Source organism: Berghia stephanieae, chromosome 1 (genome assembly GCF_034508935.2).
Source record: "Berghia stephanieae isolate SIO BIC M18660-M18661 chromosome 1, UCSD_Bste_1.3, whole genome shotgun sequence".
In the NCBI taxonomy this organism is placed as follows: domain Eukaryota; kingdom Metazoa; phylum Mollusca; class Gastropoda; order Nudibranchia; family Aeolidiidae; genus Berghia; species Berghia stephanieae.
In genome coordinates, this window is record NC_088360.1 from 138,848,482 (window position 1) to 138,867,868 (window position 19,387).

General features: G+C 36.7%; 1 protein-coding gene and 3 non-coding genes across 5 annotated transcripts; all 4 read left to right on the plus strand.

The window, feature by feature from the left end:
- Positions 1–235: 235 nt before the first annotated feature.
- Positions 236–18,855, plus strand: LOC144963348 (serine/arginine-rich splicing factor 4-like). Of its 2 annotated transcripts, none has more exons than XM_078897295.1 (8): positions 236–374; positions 6,413–6,536; positions 9,546–9,616; positions 10,090–10,182; positions 14,100–14,169; positions 16,120–16,193; positions 16,937–17,050; positions 18,456–18,855. In XM_078897295.1, exons 2-8 carry the CDS (start codon positions 6,414–6,416, stop codon positions 18,706–18,708), a joined length of 798 nt encoding a protein of 265 aa, XP_078753421.1. In that variant the 5' UTR covers positions 236–374; position 6,413; the 3' UTR covers positions 18,709–18,855. The 2 variants fall into 2 exon arrangements, with proteins under 2 accessions (XP_078753421.1, XP_078753422.1); XM_078897296.1 differs by having other exon boundaries at positions 267–1,822; positions 2,651–6,536.
- On the plus strand, positions 11,204–11,270 carry LOC144963553 (small nucleolar RNA SNORD2). Its single transcript, XR_013643652.1, has one exon. It is a non-coding gene; the product is annotated as a small nucleolar RNA SNORD2 (small nucleolar RNA).
- LOC144963554 (small nucleolar RNA SNORD2) lies at positions 11,571–11,637 on the plus strand. The gene has a single exon (XR_013643653.1). It is a non-coding gene; the product is annotated as a small nucleolar RNA SNORD2 (small nucleolar RNA).
- On the plus strand, positions 12,960–13,026 carry LOC144963552 (small nucleolar RNA SNORD2). Its single transcript, XR_013643651.1, has one exon. It is a non-coding gene; the product is annotated as a small nucleolar RNA SNORD2 (small nucleolar RNA).
- Positions 18,856–19,387: the final 532 nt, after the last annotated feature.

Here is a 19,387-nt window from a genome sequence, read left to right on the forward strand (position 1 = left end):
AATTCTTCACAATTGTGTTTTGTGTTGTTTTTTTTTTCAAAATTACGAAAAAGAATACAATAAATTGAACTCTATTAGATTCATTTTCCCCCTCTAAATTTTTGACAAAAAGACATGAGAATGTGGATGTGTATTTGCTGGTTTAAAAAAAAAAAATTTAATTTCAACATTTAATTGTCTTTTCTCTTAGAAAAAGGGACACGTCCGGCAATCGATTAAAGATATGGTAGTCGACTACAGTAACATAAATTATAACTTGCCCAGCGATCGTCTCCCCAACGCTTCCTTTTTTTTGTGTGACATTGACCGATTGATGCACGCTACTCAGTGAATTTACCCTTCGATTTAATTCTTTACAAGAGTGCAAAATAAAGGTAAGCATCTCCATTATTATTATGAATCGGCAAGTTAATTATTATTGATGTGTTGTAGCAGTTTCATTTTCATCGTCTGCCTACCAAGCGACCTTTGACTTTTGCTGGTGTACTTCGCTCTGGCTTGTCCTTGGACTTGTGTCTTAGTCTTAGTCTTGTGTCTGTGTCTGTGCCCAAGTGTGTCTGAACACGCCAACCAATTCATTATATAAACAATAACTTGTTTTTTTGTTTTTTTTTAATTGCTTTTGGCATATATTGTTGACATTTGTCAATGTTTGGGAGATATACCGTCTGAAAATTGAGGGGAGAGGGGTGTCTGACACGGTCACTGACTAGGGACTTGTCACTTGTCATCGTTTTTCAATTTTTTAACTTTTTATTTTAGTGTTCAGGGAGGCAATTTTCGACTTAAAAATCCTGTCAGAAAAATACTTAGAGGTCCAAAAAGACATATATGCCTGTTTTATCGACTACTCTGAACTCAAAGGCATTTGATTCTGTTAGTCATCAGAAACGTATCCAGGACCTTGTGGTAGGTACTTTGGTAAAAAATTCAAATTGGATTCAGCTCAATGAATCCTAGAGAGCTGAGCCGGTGTTACCAATACTTAGCTTCTATAACCAGGACAAATCATTCGTTTGGACAGAAAAATAAATAAAAACTTACCGCTTACCGTCAAAAGCAGTTTAGATTTGAAGATGCATTTGTTTTCTATCAAAAAACATTCGGTAATGGACAATCCTTGATGAATTTCAAAAGTTGTGTTAAAATTATATCCTAATTGTTTTCATGTTTAATTCCTGGCGAAATCGTGTGGGTCCCGTTTCTGTTATCAAGGTTCCGCCTAGCCAGGCAGGGTTGCCAGATCATTTTTGAGTAAGAGACCAAACTAGCTATAGCAAGAGGCCAGATTCCTCGGCAGAAGCCCAAATACCACCAAACCCACCTTAGCCTCGCGAAAACTCTTTAGATTTGTTAAACAATTTAGATAGGATAAGGAAAATTCGTATATATAGAAGCATTAGCAAATGCAATCTGTGGCGTTAGCACGTGTTGCATTTAGATATTTAGATTGCCAAATAAAATGTTATACCGGTACCAGAGTAAAACGATATAACGGGGAAAGTCAGAGGAAGCCAAAAAGTTGGTTACAGGAGGCCAAGTGGCCAAACCAAATGCAATTTGGTGCATTAGTGCAGTAAAAATTGGTGCGCAAAATTAGTTCGTAGCGGATGCGAGACTGCGTGTGTGTGTGTGTATGTGTGTGTGTCTCTTTCTTTCTTTTTTTTTTTGGGGGGGGGGGGGGGGGGGGGTGCGTACACGGTAATGGGGCATCTCGCCTCAGGATATACGTACACGTAAACTGATTTACCGTTGCAACACATGCAATAGATGGTCCTCGCTGTCGTGACCGCGCGCGCTCGTGTGTGTGTGTGTGTGTTATGTTTTTATAGGCACTTTGATAAAATTTTCAAACTCAAAATATCTTGATTTGACTCAGTCAGGGGGATGGGACTTGAAAAAACATAAAATTTGATACCTTATTTGTTTCTTTACGACCTACGGTTCCAGAGTTATTTATATTTTTCTACTGAAATTTTTTGTCAACTTTACAGAGAGAATCTGTGATCTTCTCACTGCTGCCTCAAAACCAGCATCTCGCGGCGATCGGGAAATTTTGAGTCTTGCAGTCAACATGGCCCACTTATTGTTTTCAGTAATTTTGTTTCAATTCAAAAATAAATGGCAAGTGTTAGATATCATTTTAAAGGTCAGAAAATAAGCTTTATTTTCATATAAATCATTTTCATGTATGGAAAGTTTGGAAAAAATTAATGATAAACGAAAATGGAAAAAAATATGAGGTTTTTGGCCTATAAAGTGGGGTTGGTGGCGGGAAAAATAAAATAATGAGCGAGTATATCAATTTGTATGAAATTTGGCAGAGATTTTCTTCAATTAATTGTCTGTCGATGTATGAAGTATAATTAAAATGTATCCATAATTTAAAAAGTTGTTATAATTCAAAAATTTATAAATTTTTATTACATAAGTTTTCTGAGAAATACAATCAGGAATTGAGAATGAAATACACCGTTAGAAAGCTTGTTTTGTGCCCTTTATAATGATACCAAAATTAGTCACATAGGTTCACAAATAACGCCAAGGTGACAAACACAGTAAAGGGTCAAAAATAAAGTTCCAAAAAACGAGTTTCACCTTACAGTGAGCCTTTCGGCGGCCACTGGACTGGAGTTATCAAAGTGCCTAGTTTTTAAAAATCAAAACAATTTTAACCATTATTGGCGAGATTCCATCTTACACTCCCCAAACTCCAGATCTTAGTCTTAATGTTATCATTAAAAGACAAGCTTTGCGATTTATAGTTTAATTGAAGCCCGAGTCGAAATATACACTTATTACTGCTCTCTTGGTGGAAACGATTTATTCTGCATAAGCAATCTGCAGAAAAAAAACTGTCACTGTAAAAGGTTAAAGTTTCACGAAGTACGCTCCGTGAACACCGCTGTAACATTCCTTTGCTCTACATCATCAGGCAACCCATTGTTTCTTTCATCTTTTCCCATTCCCCAATTACTATTCCCCCCCCCCCCCCCCCCCCCCACCCCCCCCCTCCCTCTCCCCCCTCTCTCTCCTCTCTCTCTCTCTCTCTCTCTCTCTCTCTCTCTCTCTCTCTCTCTTGTCATAATGTTATCCCTTCCCCTTCCCATCTCATTGTAAAATGAAAACGTTCTGCTGTTTGCAGATACATGTATGATTGTTTTGTTTTTTCTCTCTCACTAGGCATTTGAAAAAAAACAAAAACCTGAAAAAAAAAAAAAACAACTTAACCTTTTAAAGGCGAATATCAATCTTACTTGGACCAAAAATAAAATCTTACCGTTTTCATCAAAAGACAAAACAAAATACAACTTAAAAACATGAGCTTTTATATAGGGCAATATCCACCCAACGTGCTCAAAGCGCATTTTATCAATATTCTTACTGCTCTTATGGTGGAAACGTTTTTTTCTGCGTTAAAAAAATAATATAAATGAAGACTAGTATTTGAAAGAAAAAAATCAGAGTCACTGGCAAAGGGTTAATTGCAGTACTCTTGCATCCTGTGAGACTCCTACGGCACTTGCTAATCATAAAAAAGGAAATAGCAATCAACAATACTAAGGTGAAAAAATAAAACAAAAAGAAGAAGAAAAAAAGGAAGGGGGGGGGGGGGGAGCAAACCCAGTAGCAATGCAACCTTTTAGCGGCGAAATTCGATCTTTGACTTAACACCAAATCTTCTATCATCAAAAGACAAGTAACGGCAAAACGATTATAGACAATTGAAGTCCGAGTTGCGATAGTCTTGACTGCTCTCTTGGTGGAAACGCTGTATTCCCCGTTAACAATGATAAAGATAAAAGCAAACTATTATCTAAAAGCAAAAAATTAGCTTCGCCGTTAAGGGGTTAAGAACACCTGCAACTGCTGCCAGCATCCTTGAGATGCTCTACGTCACCCAAGGTCACCAATCGACACGTCTCCCTCTCGTCGGCATGCACCCCCCCCCCCCCCCCCCCCCCCCCTCCACTCTCACGGTGGTGGTGGCGGTGGATAAAAAAGGCCTTTTTTTTCTTTTATTCAATCAACTTGACTGCTGGTGGACCCTAGGCCTCTCTACAAGTCCAAGAAATAATACTCACTTTTTCTCTGCTCCAACGAAAATATCACCCCCTACCAGTCTAATTATTTGTAGCAGACGACAAATTTCTCAAAACGGTCACGTGACACTGTAAAAACAACACAGGAAGTCCATGAAAACTTATTTACGGCATTTCCTTTGAACCGTGTAAACAACAAAATTTCGTTTTCATTCGACTCAACGGGTCAGATTGGCCGGTATTTTTTAACGAACTAAAGTTCTGAAAAATCAAAATGTTTCTTAGAAAGGTGAAAGATGCTAGTTTTTGAAACAGAGGTAGGTTTTTAAAAAAAATCTTTATATTTTACGTGAATGCATGCTCAACGCGAGTTGGACGTGCAGCGGAGGTTGGCAAAGGCCCACCTCTCTATATCATTTTAAAGTGCTTTTCAACACGATTCTAATGATTCCAAAATTGTGAGAATCAGATAAGCAGAAGAAAAGTTATGTAAGTTTAAAGGCTGAAAAATGGTCTTCTATTTGCCTTTGTTATTTACTGACGGACTTTGTGACCTGAAAAGTGTTGCATTTCCGGTAGTAACCACCATTTGGATTTCAAAACTGGTCTAAAATGGCCGCTAATATTTGAGTAAGGATTTTGCTGGAACGAATTTCATGGATGCGGTATACAACTTTGCCCTGAATTTAATTTTATATAAAAGTTAAGATGTTAAATAAACGAGCCAGCATGAAATTTTGATTTACCAAGTTCTAATCTTTTAATTATCCAAAGCTAAATTATACCCTATTTTATCCATAATCAAAAGTTATACTAAATTGTCATTGATTTTAAAATAAACTACACCAAACGATAGAGTAATTTCTCCTGAAGAAAATAAGACATCAATCATTAAAATCAATCCATAAACAAAAAATCTATGGAACTTTTTCTGAGACCCATCACTCAAAAGTCCAAAAAATCGGGTCACAGCCACTAGCCCATTTATCGGCTCTCTGCTGGAGGCCAAATGGACGTTTACCAAAGTACCTACTTGTGGCAATAGGTGTGGAAGAGAATGATGTGGCTCTACTAATCGCTAATCTGTACTGGCAGCAGAAAGCTCAGATAAAAGTGCAGACAGATACAACAGATGCAATTGAAATCAAGAAAGGAGTGCGCCAGGGATGTGTTATGTCTCCTTGCTTGTTTAATTTATACACTGAGTCTATTTTTCGGCAAGTAGAAACAGCACACAAGGGTTGAAGTTGAAGGTTGGTGTCCACATCAACAACAATTTACGTTACGCTGACGATACAGTCCTGTTGGCGGAAAGTAAGGAAGACCTACAGAAGCTACTTTCAAAAGTGAACGAAGAGAGTAAAGAAAAGGGGCTGTTCATGAATTGAATGCGAAGAAGACAAAAACAATGGTGATAATAAAAAAAGAAAGAGCCCATAGACATAGATATAGAAATAGACGTAGAAGAGTGTCCAGTGGAACAAGTAAAGGAGTTCACGTACTTGGGGCAGTTGGTAACATCCGATGCAAAGTCTGATAAAGAGATCAGGAGACGAATAATGCTGGCCAAAAATGCGTTCATGAAACTAAAGCCAATCCTCACCAACACAAATATCTCCATCAGAACACGAATGAGATGCACCAAATGCTATGTGGTCCATTTTCTTTTATGGTTGTGAAACGTGTACACTAACCGCACAGACAACGTATTGAAGCTTTTGAGATGTGGATGTACAGGAGAATGCTGAAAATACCTTGGACAGCAAGAAAAACAAACATCGAAGTCCTCGGCCTAATGGGCCAAAAACAAAAAGAACTTCTTTTGACTGTGAAGCACAAAAAGCTGTCATATTTTGGACATATGCGAAGACATGATAGTCTCGATAAAAGGATAATGGAGGGAAGAATTGAAGGAAAGAGAGGCAGAGGAAGACAAAGGAAATCCTGGACAGATGGCATCAAGGAAGCTACAGGACGGCGCATGGCAGACTGTAACGAGGCTGCAATGGACTGAAGGATGGAAGGCCATGACATCCGACCTCTGGAAAGAGATGGAACCCGGGTAAGGTAAGTGTTCAGTTTAACTTCCAAGATTCCAAGTCCAAGTAATTCACATTCATGAACGTCGCAGATTCAAACTCCATTTGCTTAGACTTAGTGCCTTATTTGGCTTAGGCTAAGGCACAGGAGATCTTGGTAAGTCTGCATTTTATTGAATTGAAATATTGACATTGAAATTGAAAAAGCAAATGGAAAATTTATTATTTATTAAACTGACCCACTCATTTTAATCATAACATTTTAATTCTTAATAAGATTGTAAATTGTAAATTATTTTCCCATAAATTATGTTCATACTTTGATTTCAGAATGGGGACCAGAGTCTACGTTGGACGGATATCCTACCATGCTCGTGAAAAAGATGTTGAAAGATTCTTCAGAGGCTATGGGCGAATTAGGGACATCATGCTGAAAAATGGATATGGATTTGTGGTAAGTTCAGCCCAGCTGGTTTTCATCTGTTAAATGCATATTTTTAAAAATGCAGAATTATTCTTCTGACTTCTGGTCTCTACTTTACTGAGAAATGGGGTCCCGCTAGCTCAGTTGACAGAGCACTCACTTCACACGGAAAAGGTTCTTGAATGATCCCGGGTGCAGTTGGGAGAGTTTGTGTTTTTCTGATCCCCCTGCCTACCTAGCAGTGATTGGGTAGCTGGGTCTGCTAGAGTTAGATCTGGTGGAAAAAATGCTTTGCGATAGATTAGCGCCATATCAAAAGGGCAGCAAGCAATTGCTATTTCCGTTTCACGCTACAGAAACTGGTGTAGACTCCTTCTCCTTGAGCCTAATTCTAATGACTCTGAATGACTATACTTAGACCTGTAAATTCTCAGTCAATTAACTGAAATCAGTCAATTTGTCAAATTCAAATATTTAAAAAAAAGGAAAGAAAGAAAGAAATAAATGCGGGTGGTTGGATGGGAGCATCACCCTTGAATCATATACCTATGATGTTCGCATGGGTGTACGATCCGATAGTGATGTCGTTTCTTCTTCTCTTTACTAGCCTATCCTGCTTCTTTGGTTTGTGATTGTATTTTTGACAGGGATTTTTTTTTTTCTGTAAATCTTCTGCCTGTTTGTTCTTGGTTATTTATAATTTAGCTTATGATATCTTCGGTTATGATTTTGATTTACATTTGTACTATTTTTGTTAGATTGCTTGTTTTTTTGTTTCAGCGGTCTCTCATATAACCTCAATTGTGTTGGAAGAGACCTAAAGCAACAAACAAACAAAAGAAATAAATAAAAAAAGAAAGAATTCACAAATCGTAGTCCATGACCGTAAAGTAATTAGGAGTGTTCCACAGTGCTACGCATAGCTCATGGGGACCGTTTATATTAACGATGTATATATTGCCAAGACTAAGCGACGCTTTTTAAAAAAGGCGTGTCTGAACACTTCCCTGGGTATTTTCACACATCCTTCGTTAAATTATTTTTTCACTTTCCAAACCCGTCGTGATCCCAACTGTAGCCAATTTTAACTGAGCCACCGAGCGATAAATTTCACTGTTTCATCTAAGCCAAAATTGACCACATTTACCTGGCGAGTCTCAAAACTATGATAAAGTAAATTGCGAATGCCAGAAGTACGTTATGTAGACACCTTCAAAGCGAAAGTTAGGATAGATTGCTACAAGCACATTTCGATTGCCTCACGTTGTAAACAAACTGGTTGATCGTTTCTTCACTGATTGAGTACCTGATTATAAGGAACAATGGTAAGTAGCCTAATTAATTCCCGTGCAAATCAGGACGTTTTCTGCCATTGTTTTGCTCAAGCCCAAGCGAGCTTGCTGTTTTGTGGCGATTTACCTTCATTTCGATTCTTTGAATTTTTCCGCTACGCCTGCCGAAGTTTCTTCTTGATAATTCACTTCTACTTAATAATTCAGTGTATTGGCCTGAAGTCATATTTATTTAAGTTTTTTTTTTCTGTCATTTACTGATTGAAAATCAAGTTTGCTCATTGCTACATTATTCTAATGTTCTCACAATGGCTGAGTTGTTCGCGGATCGCAATTCAATTCAGACTTGTCGAGCATTGATAAAGATGTGAGGAATAAATTCAATTGGTCATGGCTAGAAGTTAAAGATGATAATGGTGATTATTTTTCTATGTCAAAAAAATTCCAGAGGCAGGAATATGACTTTGATGAAGTCATCTTTACCTATATGAATGACATGCTTATTTAGCATTCCTTCTACATCAAATTATGGCAGTCATACTTCCAGTAAGAAATAACACCCACTGGGTGGGGTTCCTACCTCCCATAGTGGGCAGGGAGGTACTTATTCTGTCTTCTATCCCCCTCTGTTTTCCAACTTGCATTCTGTCTTTGTCTTGGAATGAGATTGCTTGGTTTTGTCCTGGCCCTGGTCGGGGTCCTGGCTGGGAGGGAAACAGTCGAATGCATAGTTATTGTTTTGGGAGGTGATATTTTTTTCCTTGTAGATCATCTCTCTGTTATGTATTATTATATTTGTTCTAATTTATATTGTAAGCATTTGAGTGTATTCCTCTTAGTGGGGGCCGTGCTTGTCTCCGGATGAGACTTATTGGTGATCTCAAACTAAGATCATTGATGGTATGCTCTTGGAATCTACATCTGATCCCTATTTGTTCCCAGTTCCCCTTTGTCTTACTTTTTCTTGGATGCTTTAATTGTAATTCTAGAGCTTTTTACTGTCCCATTTTCTTTTTACTGGCGCTGATATAACCTAAATGTGTTGCAAGCGCCGTAAAACCCTTAAAAACAAACAAACAAAACAAATAACACCGACCATTTTAATGTATTTATCACTCTGCTCTCCAATGATGCCCTTATTTTAAAAAAAATAATTGAATCTTCAGTTTGTCGAGTTTCAGTCAATTTTTATAGAGCTCATTTACAGGTCTATATACTACTTTATTTTTCAGATTTTGCATTCATTGTGTACCTACATTTGACTTCCAATTTAATTGAACGAAGGGCCCACCATATTATGTACTCTGAAAGTTAAATCTCTCATTCGGGAGGCCTTCCGAAAGCACCTACATACCTAGTATTCTTGTTTTTTATAATGTTCTAGTAGGGGGTTTGGGAGGGGGGAAAACTTTTAAAAAAGTCTTCCCCCTTCCCAAACCCCCTACTAGAACAAGAATACTAGGGATGTAGGAGCTTTCGGAAGGCCTGGCTCCCTCTCATTCTCATCCCACTGGTCGCTGGTCTTCTAACTTTTGTATCTTGAATGGACTGTAATATTTCCTTTGTATAGGCATAGGTGCTTTGGTTCTATTTATAATTGCTGACCCTTTATTTCGTTGTCATTTACAGGTTTTTATTCGGGTTAACTTAAAAAAAAAACCAGCTCATTCTCTTTTCAGATCAATCCACTGTGGATATTTTTTTTCTTCGAAATTTGGATTTATTTTTTTTCTTCTTTCCCCCTCAGGAATTTGATGACTACAGAGATGCTGATGATGCAGTTTATGAACTGAACGGAAAAGAATTGTGTGGTGAAAGGTATGTTTACTGTTTTTTTATATTAAAAAATTTCTAATAATTTATTTTTGTCTATGGTATCCGTGGCGGTAAATAATCATTTAGGTCATTTCGCTGTTTAGACTTGGCTCTTGATAATTCCATTTTCTCGCCTATTGGATGCGGAATAAGCTAGTGGTCCAAAAGTATTTACTTTATGTAGATTTACAATGCAAAATTGCTCCTGATGTTTTTACAGTTATTATTAATTAAAAACCACAGTAGTGATTATGTTCAATTTGCGACCTACAAATTAAGGGGTTGATAATTTAATCGAAACTGGATGATTATACAATTCGAGTAATGGTAAAGATATATGGGACATTTATTTGTTCATTCTTTATTCCAGCTGATAATACTTTTTGATTCCTATGTTGATCTGTGTAAAAAGATGTGCTAATGTATATAACACCTTTGCCTGATTGTATTATATTTTGTCTTTTCCTTAATTTTAGAGTAAGTGTTGAACATGCCAGAGGAACAAGGAGTGACGATTTCAGAGATCGTGGTTACAGAGGTGCACGACGTGCCGGTGGCAGACGTGACAAGTTAGTATTTGTTTTCTTGATTAAGCTTCACCAGGTATATGAAGGAACATTTTTAAAAATGTTGCATTAAGTCCTGAATATTGTTGTCAATCATGTTTGAACTTATTTTACCTGGGTGGGGATCCTGACCTCCCATAGTGGGCAGGGAGGTACATGCTGTGTCTTCTATCCCCCCATACCCGTTTCCCAATTGTTTCCTGTCATTGTCTTGGAATGAGATTACTTAGTTTTGTCCTGATCCTTGCCGGAGTTCCTTGGCTGGAAGGGAAACAGTCAAATGTATAGTTATAGTTTTGGGAGATGATATTTTTTTCCTTGTAAATCATCTCTTGTTGCGGGTGGTTGGATGGGAGCATCACCTTTGAATCATATACCTATGATGTTCGCATGGGTATACGATCCGATAGTGATGTCGTTTCTTCTTCTCTTTACTAGCCTATCCTGCTTCTTTGGTTTGTGATTGTATTTTTGACAGGGGATATTTTTTTTTTCTGTAAATCTTCTGCCTGTTTGTTCTTGGTTATTTATAATTTAGCTTATGATATCTTTAGGTTATGATTTTGATTTACATTTGTACTATTTTTGTTAGATTGCTTGTTTTTTGTGTTTCACTGTCTCTCATATAACCTCAATTGTATTGGAAGAGACCTAAAGCAACAAACAAACAAAAAAACATCTCTCTGTTATGCATTGTATTATGTTTAGTTTACATATTATATTGTATGATTGGTAAACATTTGAGTGTATTCCTCTTAGTTGGGACCTGTGCTTGTGTCTGGATGAGACTTTTAGGTGATCTCAGACTAAGTACTTTGACGGTGTGCTCTTGGAATCTACATCTGTTCCCTATTTGAACCAATTCCCCTTTGTCTTACCTTTTCTTTTGTGCTTTAATTGTAACTCTAGAACTTTTTACTATCCCATTTTCTTCCTTTTTACTGGCGCTGATATGACCTTAATGTGTTGCAAGTGCCGTAAAACCCTTAAAAACAAAAAAACAAAAACAACTTATTTTACCCTGCAATGTTATGATGTTTAACCATCTATCGGGGCTGAATAATATGATGTCCAATCTTTGCTGAACATTGCTAAGGAATTTTGTATTTAGTTTTATATATTCTTATGATGGAAATGACCTACTACATGAATTGATTGGACATGGTGTTTGACTAGAAATGTCATAGTCATAAAATATAATATGTCAAATAAAACTAACTAAAAAGCGTGCAAGTTCAACAGATTCCTGTAACTAAGAGGGTAAATTCAACAGATCCCGGTTACTCTGGTAAGATTGGATATCTGGTATGAACTCTCATTGTATTGGGCACACAGAATTATTTTTTTTTAACATTTACGCAATTGCACTTTAGATTTTGTTTTGTTCCCATCAATGTTATGATGTTTAACCATCTATCGGGGCTGAATAATATGATGTCCAATCCTTGCTGAACATTGCTCAGGAATTTTGTTTTATTTTTACTTCTGATGGAAGTGATGTACTGCATGAATTGATTTGACATGGACTTGACTAGAACTGTCATAGTCATAAAATGTGTCAGTGCTTGACATAATCAGTCGGAAGGTGAAAATTTTGGATTTGCAATTTAAAAAATTTTTAATTTTCTGAAAAATTATGCTCAACAGCATTTTAATCTTTATTTGAAGTAAATCGGGTGATTTTGTAAAAAATATTTTGAAGTGAAATTATTTCCCAAAGATGTACAAAAAAAGTTGATTTATGACAAGAACTCTTTTTTAAAATAAAAATTGACACTATAACTGAACTTGGCAATATCTCAGTTCAAACCTTTTCACCATCCGACTTATGTCATTCACTGTAACAAATGTAATATGTCGGTTAAATAACACATTTAAAAAAGTGTCAGTTCAACAGATTCCCGGAACTAAGGGTGAATTCAACAATCCTGGTTACTCTGGTAACATTGGATATCTTGTTTGAACTCCCTTTGTATTGGGCACACAGATTTTTTTTTTAAACATTTACACAATATGGTGTAAACTGTATACTCTTTTTAACATTTTTTGTTCCCATCGATGTTATGATGTTTAACCATCTATCGGGGCTGAATAATATGATGTCCAATCTTTGAACATTGCTCAGGAATTTAGTATTATTTTTATTTATTCTTATGATGGAAATGACTTACTACACAAATAGATAAGACATGGTGTTTGACTAGAAATGTCATGGTCATAAAGTATAGTATGTCAGTTTTAAAAAAACAAACTCAAAGAGCCTAAGTTCAACATTCCGTAACTAAGAGGTAAATTCAACATCCCGGTTACTCTGCTAAAATTGGATGTCCGGTTTGAACTCCCTTTGTATTGGGTGCAGAATTATTTTTAAAAAACAAACATTTACCCAATAGACACATAGATAACCATGCCCCTTGGACAGTCGTCATAATGTACACAATGGCAGTGATTGGTTAACATATCAAACTAAACATGTTTTACTATCAAGGGTAAAATACCCATTGTTCTACCGCTTGATCAATTGTACCAAAAGTGAAAACTATGTATAAACTTAAACGTTTATAATAGATCGAGAATATTGTGTGATAAGTAGTCACCCATTTGGTGGTATAAATACAATAACAATGATCAGAGAGGTCGATTTCATTCACGTTATTGTTTATAAACAAACTATGTTTGTCCGAGCACGTGTGAAGGTGTGTCACAAGTTCCATGTTTTGATTGGTCAAAAATCTACTCGTTGATATGGTTATACGCTTTAAAAAAATTTTTGTTCCCATCAATGTAATGATGTTTAACCATCTATCGGGGCTGAATAATATGATGTCCATTCTTTGCTGAACATTGCTAAGGAACTTGTGAATTTGATTGGTTATGTTTTAATATCATTCACTTTGTTACTTATAACCACTTATCAGAAAGGAAACGTGAAATAGCTCTCGTTTACCTGCAACCCACCTTAAATTTATAGAATTTCTTTTGGCTTTAAATGCAGGGCTACACAAGTATCTTTAAGACATCTTGCTGAAATTGGAAGGTTTGGTGCCAGGGTAATTCTCTATGACTTTGGATTGTTAAATCTTGCTGATTTTGATTTTAAAAGTTTAGCAGTGCACTTTGTTGTATAGTACAGATTTTAGTAATAACTTTGTACACTATCTGTATCAGTCAGTTTCCTTTGCTGGGTGTCAACATTAAAAGAGACATAGCAGCTTTGTATGTGATACTTCGTGTTTCATTTCCAATAGATAGCCAACATTTCTCTATCCTGCATCTGGCTTGTTGAAAAAGTCAGTTGCAATCTTTAAAAAGCGGGTGGTTGGATGGGAGCATCACCCTTGAATCATATACCTATGATGTTCGCATGGGTGTACGATCCGAAAGTGATGTCGTTTCTTCTTCTCTTTACTAGCCTATCCTGCTTCTTTGGTTTGTGATTGTATTTTTGACAGGGGATATTTTTTTTTCGGTAAATCTTCTGCCTGTTTGTTCTTGGTTATTTATAATTTAGCTTATGATATCTTTAGGTTATGATTTTGATTTACATTTGTACTATTTTTGTTAGATTGCTTGTTTTTTTTTTTTGTTTCAGCGGTCTCTCATATAACCTCAATTGTGTTGGAAGAGACCTAAAGCAACAATCCAAAAAAAAATATGGCAGTATGTGGGTTTTGCTTTGAAAATATTTTAAAAAATCTTAAATGAATGGTTGCAGTCGTTTTGACAGTTGCCCAAATTCATTAATTTTTTTGATATTCAAGATGTATTCATTTTTACTTTTAGTCCAGTGATGTAGTGATCTGTCGGGGCTGAAAATTTTGATGTCCACTTTCAGCTGAACATTGCTGGACAATGTTTTGTATGTAAATATGCAATAATTTGGTGTCCCATTCAATAAGTTATGAAACTCTTTGTTTCAGATATGGACCTCCAACCAGGACAGAGCATAGACTGATTGTTGAAAACCTCTCATCACGAGTTAGTTGGCAGGTAAGGGTTGAATTTATGTTAATAAAAAAATTCTTTCCTTTTGCAGATTTCTCTGGAGTGAATGGCAAGGCTCGTTCAGGGGAAATGAAACCCCAATCTCTTTGACAATTTACGAATTCTTTTCTTTTCTTTAAAGAGAAAAAAGAAATTAAAATAAGATCTTATCCTCTCAGGTAGTGCTCTGCACCTAACATAATTGTATTCTTCCATGTAAATTTCAGTACAACATTTGTTTTGATGAGACTTCATCACCGTCATTATTTCCGTATAAAGATACTGATGGCCTTTCAAAATGTGACAGTGTTTCGGTTATGGGTTTTGTTTTGTATTGGTCTTTTTCTTCTTTTTTTTTACTCCTCCCTTTGATGACGCGAGGAATTGGGAACTGCATAAAAGATTGTTGGGAGACTATTCTATCCCCACTGAAACTTGAATTTTAGAATTCATTTTCAGGTCAACTAGGTATGGAATTTTCTCAGTACAGCAGATGCGACAGATCACCTTAAACTAAAATAAAGACAAGTATTCTTTTTTAACAGTATTATTCTTGAGTATAACACAAATGAATGAACATGGATGTAATTTATATTTAACGTTCAGAACTGAATTCTTAAGGTTTTTTTTAATGGTCAAATTTTAATATTTTTTATTTTCTCAAGATAGTCTTAATAATGAATCTACACAAATATGCAATTATTTATTTATCGGCTATGGAATTAGACATGGTTGCCAGTATTTGGTGTTAAATGTTAATTAATTTTTAAAAATCTCCTGTGTTCCCCAACTTAAAAAATATTGGCTTATAATTTAATATTCGGTATTATTCTCCTTCCCCATTTAAAGCGTCCACCTCAAAGATGAGATGCGTGATTACAAGGGCACTCTAAGATGTCCAACTGGTCTTAAATTGAGAAGATGCGATGACTAATTGCTGGCCATGTCGATGTCTGGGTTCCTTTCTGGTCCTCTGATGTTTTAGCCTGTCATCTGGGTTCAGTCTCTTCCCGTCAGTGGGGATGGGGTTCCCCCCACCATCCAACTTGTTTTTTTTTTTTACAGCCTTATTTTAGCTGCATGCAGGGAATGTCTTTCCCCGCTCGGAAGTCTATTGCACCGACAAGGCTCTCTGGCTGTCTGACTGAGGGTTAGGGAAAAGATGGTCCTGCCGCATGGCCTTTGGTGATGATGTCACACCCACACGATTAAACATATCTACGATTTTATTTTTAAAATGGTGCGATGACCGAGGTCTTGTCATGTTAAGATGTGTCTGAAGATGAAGAAGGTACTTAAAGAATTTCTGTGACGAGGGTAGATGTCGTCCCCCTGCTCAGAAGTTCATTAGAGAAGAGTTGCAGGGTCTCACACAGGTTGTCCGATTCATCATAGGTAATATATTTTGCACTTCTCCTCGCTGTATGTGAAGTGTGCAGGGTTTTACCATCTCATTGTTTCAATTTAATGTGTGCTGTAATTTTTTCACACTTGTGCTAATTTTTTTTTCTTTCATTTTTTTTGGGTTTTAATTAGGAACCAGTGATTTTTTTTTATAAATAGTTTAATAGGCTCATTTGCAGTGGATTACTGGTGTGATGAATAAGGATGACTTTCTCATAATTTATCTGGGCAGTTATCAAATAATCCAGCCATTCTTTTAGGGTAACACCGGCTGTTTTTTTTTGGGGGGGGGGGGGGGGTTGGGTTTTTTTGATGCTGTTCCAGTTTCGTTTTGATCAACACTGGGGTAGATGAGAAAATATCTTTTTTTTGTCCTTTAGTTCATCTATCAGTAATCCATCACTCATTTAGATTGCTTTTTTTTTCTACTGCCAACTTCTTTCACTTCTGCTGTTTTTGTTCTTTCTATTTCTATTTATTTATTTTTTACTGCAAAGACATTTGTCAAGTGGAATTCTAACTTCTTTTTTTTTTCCACTCGTTCCATGGAAGGATCTGAAAGACTACATGCGTCAAGCCGGAGAAGTCACGTATGCTGATGCTCACAAGAAGCATCGCAATGAAGGGTGAGTGTTTGAAGACTTATTAATATTTGCTGCTTATAGAATATCACATTTTAGTGAATTTTTGGAGGGGTTTTTTCTTCCAATGAATTGTTACTCTCCATTTATATCTGTTAACTCGGGGCATACCAAACAGTACGACTTCTCATATTTTAATACGCTTTGAGTTCCAATAGATATGGTAATGTTGGCAAAAATGTGCTGAATGCAGAAAGTCGAGTCTGTTATAAATAGGATAAAAAAATGTGGAAGTGTTGAAGATCGTTATATATCATCTCCTCCTAAATGAGAATCTGGGTAGCCAGACTCTTAACCTTTTCCAGCTTGATAAGTCTTCATAAATTCATTGAATGGTTGAACATTTTGAAAATATGATTTTTGGGGGGGGGGGGGTAAAAATATGGGAATATTTTCGGAAATAATCGTTTCAAATGGTTGAGGTTGGTTGGCAAGTCTGTTATCTATCGTTATTGTTACCTATTCTTATACAAATGGATGTTGTGGGGGTAGCATGTGTGATTTTGACAGGCAAAGCTATCATCCATTCTCGTGGTCCCAGTTTACCACAAATTAAATGTCTGAGAAGCTTAATTTATATAGAATGTAGCTGTCGTTCCAATTAGCAGTGTCTTTCTCAACATAGTGACATTATCGAACTTTCTAGTTTGTTTGTTGCCATGTAGGAAATAATTGTGACCGAGACATCCTTTCATGATTGAACGTTTATCCTTTTTTTTTTTTTTCAGCATCATTGAGTTTGCTACCAAATCTGACATGAAAAATGCTATTGACAAACTGGACAACACAGAGATTAATGGTCGCAAGATTCGTTTGGTTGAGGATAACCCCAGGGGGAGAAGGTAACATTACACATGGATTGGTTCTCGATTCTGTGTTTTTCTCTCTCTCTCTCTCTCTCTCTCTCTCTCTCTCTCTCTCTCTCTCTCTCTCTTTCTCTCTCTCTCTCTCTCTCTCTCTCTCTCTCTCTCTCTCTCCGGAGGTACATACTGTCTCCTATCCTCATATCTTTTCCAACATGCTTTCTGTCTTTGTGTAGGAATGGGATTACTTGGTTTTGTCCTGGCCCTGGCCGGAGTTCTATCTGGTAGGAAAACAGTCAAATGCATAGTTATTATTTTGGGAGATGATCTTTTTTCCCTTGTAAATCATCTCTCTGTTATGTTTTATTATTATATTTGTTATTTTGAATTTATAATGTAAGCGTTTGAGTGTATTCCTCTTTGTTGGATTTTGTGCTTGTGTCCGGATGAGACTTATAGGTGGTCTCTAAGTACTTTGATAGTGTGCTCTTGGAATCTACATCTCATCCCTATTTGTTCCCAGTTCCCTCTTACTTTTTCTTGTGTGCTTTATTTATAATTCTAGAACTGTTTACTATCCCATTTTCTTCCTTTTTACTGGCGCTGATATAACCTAAATGTGTTGCAAGCGCCGTTAAACCCAAAACAAAAACAAACATCTCTCTCTTTCTCTAATAATGGTGTCATGAGAGTCTTCCTACAAACTTGTCTTTAGCTAATAAGTTGAGTCAAGAAATGAGGATTATGAAATTTTTATGTAAAAGTGATGTAAATAAGAGAAGTATGTAAAATCTTAATCTTCACAAATTACCTATTTTTACCAAGTCAGTTTACTTGTATTTAGAGCGTTTACACAGTGTCGTCACACAGAACAGTTCAGTGCTACTCGTATAAAGGGGACTGTACAAAGTTACATATTTTTTCCTCCTAAATTACACGTTTCTGTTTCTTTAGTTTGGCATCTCTGGTTAGGCAAAATGTCGGCTTTGGAACCTGTGTAGTGCTGATCCATTATTACTGTGGTTTCATGTGATTGATTGCAATGGGAGTAAAATGATGATAACTTGCGTGTCATCTGAATACCATCTTCACACTTGTAGTTTGTGCCAAGGGTTTTCTTGGCATAGAGTTGAGTTGTTGAAAGGTGGTAACTGCTGACCCCACCTTTCTGATTACTCTTTTTCTGGGTTACTTTTCTGATGTGTGTTGAGTTGCAGCTTTGGGAAATATGTTTAATGAATGGTATAAGGGTATCTGCTCATGACAGCAATTTGTTCAATAATGATTATGTAAAGATTATAACTTAACTCTTGTCATGTAGACCTGCCAATATTAGTGGTTTATCTGAATGTTTCATTTCGTCTCCATTGGGGATGGGATGTGAGTTTTGGAAATTGCCCATTCATGAATGTTTCAATGTATTTTTTTCTCTTCCTTTCCCTAGTCGATCCAGAACAAGATCTCGATCCAGGAGCAGACGTACCCGCAGTCGTTCTCGAAGCGCCAGCCGCTCCAGAAGTCCTAGGAGTCGCAGTCGATCTCGTAGCAGATCTCGAAGTGCTAGCAAGGACAGAAGGTCAAAGAGCAGATCAGAGACTCCTGAAAGAAAGAAGTCTGCCTCCAGATCCCGTTCCCGTTCTCAGTCTCATTCTCCAGGCAAAGCTAATGGTGACCAACAGGAACAGCAAGATGATTAGATGTTTTTCTATGTTATTTTTATCCTCAACCCAATACGAACTATTTTATTGTACAATTGTCTGAATGATGCGAATGGATTCTTGTAAATATTTCATTGTATCACATGTTGTGTATCACCGCAATAAAACAAAAAAAAATCCCAAAAAGAAGTGTCCTCTGTTGGTTTCATAGTTATCTTGGGTGCGGATAATTAACAGTTGATGGAAGTATTCAATGGGGGGTGGGTTAGTCTGTCCAATGCCAGTGGGTTCTACACATCTCTCTTTCTTTTCTTCAATGAGTTCCATATGGTCCACACCTGTGCTGTCTTTCCTATCCCTTGATATTTGTTCTTCCCATGTGGCGTCTCTATTATCCACAAAATCCATTTGTGGAAAGAAGTGATTTCATCTTAATCTGCTGTATGGCGTAATGCAAAGGCCTTGTAGCAGTTGATAGAGTGAAGTCAGTAGTATTTTTATGTCGCGTTTACTTTGCAGCTGTAGCTGTGAATATTAGATCTGGTGGAAAATACTTTGCGATTGCGATAATCTAATAGTATCTTACCCAAAGGGTAGCAAGCAATCACTTCCCTCGATTTTATGCTATAGAAACTAGGATAAACTCCAGCTCCAGGGGCCTAACGACTCTGAAGGACTGCTTCCAGTTTCAGGGATTTTGTCTGGTGTTACTGTGTGG